This window comes from Arachis ipaensis, chromosome B5 (assembly GCF_059453495.1).
Source record: "Arachis ipaensis isolate K30076 ecotype BB chromosome B5, ASM5945349v1, whole genome shotgun sequence".
Lineage (NCBI taxonomy): Eukaryota > Viridiplantae > Streptophyta > Magnoliopsida > Fabales > Fabaceae > Arachis > Arachis ipaensis.
In genome coordinates this window covers 33,330,327-33,339,768 of record NC_142440.1, presented here as the reverse complement: position 1 = coordinate 33,339,768, position 9,442 = coordinate 33,330,327, and the positions used below count along the sequence as shown (strand labels likewise).

The 9,442-nt window shown below is 27.8% G+C and overlaps 1 protein-coding gene across 1 annotated transcript; it reads right to left on the bottom strand.

Annotated features, from left to right (window-relative positions):
• Positions 1–1,084: 1,084 nt before the first annotated feature.
• On the bottom strand, positions 1,085–7,860 carry LOC107640441 (glutathione S-transferase U17-like). The gene is made up of 2 exons (XM_021123514.2): positions 7,234–7,860; positions 1,085–1,706 (listed from the first exon to the last, which is right to left on the bottom strand). The coding sequence occupies exons 1-2, from the start codon at positions 7,555–7,557 to the stop codon at positions 1,317–1,319; spliced, it is 714 nt and encodes a 237-aa protein (XP_020979173.1). The 5' UTR covers positions 7,558–7,860; the 3' UTR covers positions 1,085–1,316.
• Between the last annotated feature and the right edge of the window lie 1,582 nt (positions 7,861–9,442).

Sequence of the window (9,442 nt, the reverse complement as noted above, 5' to 3'; positions counted from 1 at the left end):
ATGATGAAAAACAGGAACTACTTCAAGCTCATCAATCTGGAAATTATTTTTACTAATCAAAATCCAATTCATGACAGTTTAACATCACTGTGTCAATCATCTAAACTACTGACAATTAACATCAATTATTTAACAAATTAACTAAAAAAGTTCAAAATCCATTCAACATCACAACATTTATAAAAATAAACAACCAGTCAACCCATTTCAACCTACTGAACACTAAGACACCAACATGCAGTTTAGGAACAGAGATTGGATTAGAATAATGTTTTAGATGTCCAAATTCATTACTAACCTGAATGCCGACACAAGCTGCCTCCTCCACTGCACGACGTTAGTGACTCCGTCAAGTGTGGCATTAGAGGAGTCCTCCGAGTCCTTCCTGGCGGCCTTGTCAGCACCAACACTTGCTACTTCCACCACTCTCTTTCCTATCGCGCGAAGAAGGTTGAGGAATTTTGGTTATTCTGTAAATTTGAGTTAGGGCTTGGGGGTTATGAGGGTGAGAATGACATTTTCTCCTTCTTAACCTAGCAACGGCGTCATTTTTTAATGTGACAGGGGGACAAATCGACCCCTGTCTATTATCCCTTATCCACGTTGGCACTTAACTCTGGGTTAACTGCCAGATCAGCGCGGGTAAATGACACATCAGCTTTTTCCGTCAACTATGGACGGGGGATAAATGGGAGGGGGCGCGATGAGTGATTTTTTGCATAGATAGAGACCGGTATGGGTTAGTTTTTTGGTGAGGGATCGCGTTGTCCTAATTAGAAATGGACAGGGACCAGGTTGGGTGTTTACTAAAAAAAAAGACAAAATATAGTAGATATTATAATGTAATTCAATTAAGTATGTGTTGTAGTCACCAAAAAATTAAGTATGTGTTGTGGTTGGTATGGTATCACTTAACGTGCCACATTAGTAAATTTTAATGATATTAGTAATAAAAGTGTCGGAAGAATTAATGTAACCAAATTAAAATCTATGAAGGACAAATTTGTTTAAAAAATTCTTCTTAAACACTAATTTAAAAAATGAATGATTTTTTAAAAATAAGTTTAAATATTTACTCGTATAATTAAACTCTTAAAATTGTGGCCACAAATTATTCTTTTGTAATTTACATATAGAGTTAAGCATAATATGAATTTCACTGAATGTCCAAGTACCATATGCTAGTGATGTTATTATACAAGATCATCTCCCACGGTAAATAAATAGATAAAAAAGAAGCCATCATAGAAAACATAATATTCAAACCAAAGAGAAAAGGAAACTCCATGGTCTCACAACATCATTCCAATAACATTTTACTTGGCAGCAGCTTTTGCAGTAACCCATTTACGTCGAAAAGCCTTACAAAACAAAACAAGCTTGTCATCAATCTCTGGAAGAGTTTCAGTCACAACTGAATTCGCAATAAAATTTGTAGTCCAATTCGCTAACTCTGGAAACTTGTGGACGGTGAGGACCTTCTTTCCATTCATCTTTTCTAACACATATAGAAAAGGCAAGAAGCTCCCAAGGGCAATGTCAATGAATCCAACGTCGTTCCCTCCAAAGAAGGGCTTTCCTTCACTGCATTTGTTGAATGCCACTTCCAACGTCACAAGCACTTCTTCCTCCAATTGCTCAAAGTGTGGCTTCCTTTCCTCTTCATCTTCAAAAGCCATTAGAATGTTCCACATGCAAACAAATAACTAGGTACACCCAAATTTAATTGCAAAAAGAAATTGATTGAAACCAACGTTAAAATGAATTAGGTATGCATACAATTAGCTAGAAGGACGGAAGATCTATATATTTGGATTATTTAGGATTTTTATTCTTCCAAAAGTGGTATAGGAAAGTAAATGTAAATAAACAAGTTTTAGTCTTTAAAAGTGGTATGGAAAAGTAAATTTAAATAATTAAGTTGTTGTACATGTTATGCTGACTTTGATTTAGAGATAGAAATGCTATGGGGCAACATTTTCGATCGAGAAAAATGAGGAATTAGCTAGTGTTGGTTCAAATCCAAGACAAATGCAAAAGAAAAATATTATAATAAGTTTTTCCTTGATATAAAAGATTTTAGGTATAATAAATTTAATGATAATCTATTTTCAAATCAATGTGGAAATGAATATCTTAAATCTTGAACTATTTATATTTATGATAAATAAAATGTTTAATTACTCTATTGGTCCTTATAGTTTTGCGAAATTTTTAATTAGGTCTTATATTTTTTTTAATTGAATCCTTGCATCAAATTTTATTTTTAATTATGTCCCTATACTTTTTTTTCTTTTATTTGAGTCCATATCCCAATTTTTTTTAATTGAGTCCCTATATAATTAAACCAATTACTGTTAAGAGGAACCTAATTAAAAAAAAATTGATGCAGAAACCTAATTAAAAGAAAAAAAAGTATAGGAACCTAATTAAAAATTTTGCGAAACTATAGAGACCAAAAGAATAATTAAACCTAAATAAAAATACTTGACGAATATAAAAACTTAATAACCAGATCAGTCATATATATATATATATATATAGTTTTAATAACTTTAATCGTATCCTACTCACAAATCATCAATTTGAAAATAAATATTTAAATATGGAACTATCTATATTTATGATAAACAAAAATGTTCTACAACAATAACAACAAAGCCTTATCCCATTAGATGAAGTCGATTACATGAGTACTGCTATTTAACTAAATTAGTTATTATATAATTGTGTATATTTATATGTTATTTTTTATATTTTTTAATTAAGTAATTAACTACATGAGTACGGCTACACATACAAGTCTTTTTGACATATAAGTTATACAAGTCACTTATGTAACGCGCACGTGAAATCACATTGTTCCTCTTTGTATTCCGCGTTCCTCCTCCTTCTCTTCCTTCTTCTTCTCCTTTTTCTTTGCGTTTTTCCTCCTTTTTCTTCGCGTGTTTCATCTTCATTGTCGTTTTTTTATTACTGTTATTGTTGCTGCATTTTTTTCCTCCTCTTCTTTCTATTGATTTTGCAACATTATGTATTTTTTTCTTTGTTTGATTTTTTTCTCCCAAGAATGAGGAAGAGAAAGAGGAAGAGTTTTGAATTATGCAGAACTTATCAGCACATATACACCGAAAATTCTTAAATAATACACTCGAATATCTTTGTGTTACACCCAAATATCTTCATGTTACACCCAAATTTATTGCAAATACAGAAAAATATTACCTCTAATGCTGTATTTTTTTCTTCTTTTTTTTCTTATTTCTTTCTTTCTTTTAGTTGAATGAATGTAAGTTCATCATCTTCCAAGTAATTTTACAGCGGGCAAAAAACAGAAATAAGCCAAGGGAGAAAATAATTTACGTGAATAAGCCAAAACGAAAACTGCTTCATGAATCCACCAACGCACGTTTATATGTAATTCGAACCAGCTTGGTTCGAACTCTATTTCTACATAATCCGAACCAGCTTGGTTCGAATTATACACAAACACATGCACACACATAATTCGAACCAGCTTGGTTCGAATTATGTAGAAACACACGCACACACATAATTGGAACCAGCTTGGTTCGAATTACACACAGTAATTCATGGTATAATTCGAATTATGCTGTTAAAAAATTAATAATTTATTAAAAAAAATTTATTGAAAAATTTATTAAAAAAATTAATAATTTAAAAATTAAAAAAAATATATTTTTATTTCATACGTTAAAAAAAGCTAACAAAATATTTAATTACGAGACTTCTTTAAAATATTAATGAGCTATCAATTCAAATTCCATACAATACTTTTCTGTCCATTTTTAATAGTTCATGAATATTTTTTAATAATTTTTTTTAAATTATACTACAAAAAATATTTTATCCTATGCAAAACAATTTTAAAAAAACGGCTTAAAAATGTTAGGAGTACTATAAAAATTTGTAATGTTATAATAACTTAGGTAAATACATGCATGTACTCAAATTTTAAATAAAATATTCTACATAGTCAATAATAATTTAGAAATTAAAGAAAATATTTTATTCCATACAAAATAATTAAAAAATATATTTTATTCTATTCAAAATAATTTTAAAAAATGGCTTAAAAGATGTTATGAGTACTATAAAAGTTTGTAATATTCTTGTGATTTAGGTAAATATATGATAAAAATATTTTTTCTTTAATTTCTAAATTATTAGTGACTATGTGGAGTATTTCTTTAATATCCTAAGTCATTAGGACATTACAAATTTTTATAGTACTTCTAACATCTTTTAAGACATTTTTTAAATTATTTTGTATAGAATAAAATATTTTTTTGTGGTATAATTTAAATAAATTTATTAAAAAATATTCATGAGCTATCAAGAATGGGCAGAAGAGTATTGTATAGAATTCGAATTGCTCACCATATAATTTGAATCAGAGTAATTCGAACTTCCCTATGCGTAATTCGAATCATGTAATATCTCACCATATAATTTAAATAATTTTATTATAAAATTATCATGAATATTTTTTAATAAATTAATTTAAATTATACCATAAAAAAATATTTTATTCTATGCAAAATAATTTAAAAAATGGCTTAAAAGATGTTAGAAGTACTATAATAAAATTTGTAATGTCCTAATGACTTAAGACATTAAAGAAATACTCCACATAGTCACTAATAATTTAAAAATTAAAGAAAAAATATTTTTATCATGTATTTACCTAAATCACTAGAATATTACAAACTTTTATAGTACTCATAACATCATTTAAGCCATTTTTTAAAATTATTTTGTATAGAATAAAATATATTTTTTAATTATTTTGTATGGAATAAAATATTTTCTTTCATTTCTAAATTATTATTGACTATGTAGAGTATTTTATTTAAAATTTGAGTACATGCATGTATTTACCTAAGTTATTATAACATTACAAATTTTTATAGTACTCCTAACATTTTTTAAGCCATTTTTTAAAATTGTTTTGCTTAGGATAAAATATTTTTTGTAGTATAATTTAAAAAAAATTATTAAAAAATATTCATGAACTATTAAAAATGGACAGAAAAGTATTGTATGGAATTCGAATTGATAGCTCATTAATATTTTAAAGAAGTCTCGTAATTAAATATTTTGTTAGCTTTTTTTTAACGTATGAAATAAAAATATATATTTTTTTATTTTTTAAATTATTAATTTTTTTAATAAATTTTTTAATAAATTTTTTTTAATAAATTATTAATTTTTTAACAGCATAATTCGAATTATACCATGAATTACTGTGTGTAATTCGAACCAAGCTGGTTCGAATTAGTGTGTGTTTGTATGTAATTCGAACCAAACTGGTTCGAATTATGTGTGTGCGTGTGTTTCTACATAATTCAAACCAAGCTGGTTCGAATTATGTGTGTGCATGTGTTTGTATATAATTCGAACCAAGCTGGTTCGAATTATGCAGAAATGGAGTTCGAACCAAGCTGGTTCGAACTACATATAAACGTGCATTGGTGGATTCATGAAGCAATTTTCGTTTTGGCTTATTCACGTAAATTATTTTCTCCCTTGGCTTATTTTTGTTTTTTACCCTTTTACAGCATTATGTGTTTCTTCTTCTTCTTTGTTTGATTTTTTTGTTTTTATTCTTATTAATTGAGTAAAACAAGAAGAAACTTGAGAAGATAAAATAAGAAAAAAAAAGATGAATAAGAAAAAAAAGAAGATGATGATGATGATGAAAAAGAAGAAGAAGAAGCATCAGAAGATGAGAAGGAGGGAGAAGATAGTTTTAAATTATGCAGAACTTATCAGCACACATACACCAAAAATTCTTAAACAACAGATATCTTCGTCTTACACCCAAATTTGTCGCAAATATAGAAAAATATTTTCTTTAATGCATAAATTTTACATTACATTCAATTCAAACCATCAACGATGAAACATTAAATTAACTAGAGTGAACCACACCCAGCCACTTGATTGGATTCAAAACAATAATCAATTTTGTTATGGTTTAAATGACAATAATCTGAACTTAAATTATTCATTATCTTCAACAACGAAATAACTGATGATGGAGGAGAAGGAGAAAAAGAAAGAAGGAGAAGAAATTCCAATAAAAAAAGGAGGAAGAAGAAGAGGAGGAGGAGGCGGTGTTGGTGATGACGATAACAAAAGAGAAGAAAAAGAATGTGCGCGCGTGAATATAAATAACTTGAATAGAGTTATATAAAAAAATGACTTGTATAGGGAGAATAATTGTAACTACTGATAGAATAATTAAATTTATTATATTATAATAATCAATCTTGTTGTAACTGGATAATCTAACATAGTAGTGTATATAATTAAGTGTTATTACGAACCCAAAATTAAACAATAGTAACATACAACCATCCTACATTAATTAGCCACTGTATATAGGAATGTATTTTTTGTGTTTATTAAAAAAATTAATTATGATACAGTAAAATATTTAATTATTTAATTATGATAATGTTTGATTATTTTATTATGATATTTTTAATTATTTTGGTGATTAAATGATTAATTACTTTATTTTAAAAAAAATATAAATAACATATACAAATATATACCAACGTATATTATAGTTAATTTTTTATGTCTGCTTATATTCTTGTATTACAAAGATATTCCTATCTTTTAATGGTCTTCTATTTAACTTTTTTCCTTTTAGAATTTTAATTTGAAACAACAACTACCTACATGTACAATTAAACATGCAAATCGATAGGCCTTTGATTTGCTATAGTCAAGGTAAATTTTGATTTGTATATCAGATAATAATAGAACTAATTTTATTTATTTCTAACTGTCATTTATCTAGAGAAAGAGATAAATAGGATAAACATACCCATACCCATGCCAAAAAAAATTTAGAAAAAAATTTTAATTATTAAAACAGTTCTCAAAATTTGTCATGAGAATTGTTTATATATATAGAAGGACTAATATGATAATTTAAAATATCATTAGAAATGATTATGCTTTATATTAAATAATAATAAAAATTAATTTGGTTAACTTTTTAGTAAAATTTGATGTAAAAATTGATATATTTAATAAAATAAAAGATTAAAAATGGATTGGTTATTAAAGTTTGTTGTGAATTAAATTATTTGACCAAATTTTTTTTATGATCTGATTTAGAATTAACTCTTAAAAAAACTAGGGAATATTCTCCGTTGAATATAAAAATACATAAATAGAATAAAATAAGCATACCTTATCATCAATGTATGAAACCCAGAATCTAGCAATTGCTCTGTCATAAGCATCTTGAGGAAGAATAGAAGGACCATTGGACCAAACCTCGTCAATATATTGAACTATGACTAAGGATTCACATATGGGTTTGTCACCATGAATTAGAACTGGGATTTTCTTGTGCACAGGATTGGAACGAAGAAGAAGATCACTTTTGGAATTCAAGTCCTCTTCAATGTTCTCATATTCCAATCCTTTAATGTTAAGTGCAATCTTCACCCTTGTGACAAATGGACTGAACCATCCACCCAAAAGCTTCAAGTCACTACTTTTTGCTTCCATCACTATTATATTATTGAAACTCTGTTATCTACTATGTAGGTTACCACTTACCACCCATGAAGCAAAGCATGAAGTGTATATTTATAATGACAGAGATGAGACATTTGTGAGTTGTGACATGTGAATAATGATGTCAGTGAGCTACGCTACCCAACCTCCTCTCCTTATCACTGATCCACATCTCCTTAAAAGGCATTACTAGTAGTTTGATGTCCACTGAATTAGCAGCCCCATCGTTGAACAACTTGTTGTTCCTCACCTTCCACGCACACCAAATTACGGCAAAGAACAAAATCATTCAACTCTCTTTAATTTGTTTTTCTTCTGTATTCTAATACCCGACCAACTCTCAAAACATTATCTTGAATTGCCAGGCCACACCCACGATAATTCCATACAAGCTCAAAATATCGCTCCAAACCCTCCATGTTATGTCAAAACCAATAAACAAATAGTGGGTAGTTTCGATTCCAACCTCCCAAAGAGTACAATTTGACATAGATTGATCATTGGATCCCACACCTGCTGAGTTTGTCCTTTGTATTCAGTACAACTTAAGAGGAAAATATTTTCCGTTTTTATTTTTTGAAAATAATTTTCATTTTCAATTTTTACATTTTAAAAAATGTGATTGGATTATGAAAAGAGAATTTATTTTCAAATGTTAAAAATAATAAAAATATCTTTGGTTGATCTAGTTTTAAAATTTAAAATTATATTTTTATTCAATTATAATTTTAGTTATTTAATTTTTTATTAAGTTAACATTCAAATATGAAATAAATTACTATTTTAAAATAATTAATTGCATTCATAATAAAAAGAAATTATTTATATCGTAAAATATATAAGATTTTAGAAAGTTATACTATTTTATTTTATAAAAAGTATATCTCAATAACTATAAATTATGTAAAAAAAATTATAAATCCAAGTAGTTCATGAATACACAAATTTAAATTAATAAAATCATTAGCTACATAATATCAAGAATATAAACACTTACGAAAATTGGTTATTGATTCACTACACTATACATAATGGTTAGTTCTATTGTTAATTTTTTCTATTAAAAAACCTATTTTTATTTAATAAAATGATGAAAGATATATGCATAAATAAAATATAATATAATGATAATGGTTAGTTCTATTGTTAATTTTTTCTATTAAAAAACCTATTTTTATTTAATAAAATGATGAAAGATATATCTATAAATAACATATAATATAATGATAAAATTGTGAAAGAATAGAAAAAGCAAATAAAAGAATTTTTATTGATTGTTGATTGATTGAATTGTATTGAAGTGTAAAACTAAATATATATAGAGCATTGGCCTAAGAAAGATAAAAACAAATCAAGATAAGATAAGAACAACTAAAGATAAGATAAAGAAAAGATAAGATAAGATAATAAAGACTAAAATTGTAATTGAATTTATGTATTCTGTTGGGCTGAATTTGTGGGTCACGAGACTTCTTTATTGTTGTCATGGGTTAAGGTGGAAGAGTAGTTTAATACGCCCCCGCAAGCTGGTGGATGGAAGATGTCAATAATCCACAGCTTGGATATGTTCAGGAAAACGCGGAGGAAGATGCGTGCGGCGGAACTTGAGCTGTCGACAGCAAAAATATAAAAGGAGATGATGTGCTTGAGCAGCGATCTTCAAAAAATTGCGTGTGGCGGAGCTTGAGCTGCCGGCGGCAAAAATATAAAAGGAGATGCTGTGCTTGGGCAGCGATCTTAAAAAAAATGAAAAAATAAGCGTATAGAGCGCAATAAGATTGATCTTTAGAGGGCGTGTATGACGCAATAAGAGTGGTCGGCGCATAGAGCGTAATAAAAGAGGGCGCGTAGAGCACAATAAGAGATTGCGCGTAGA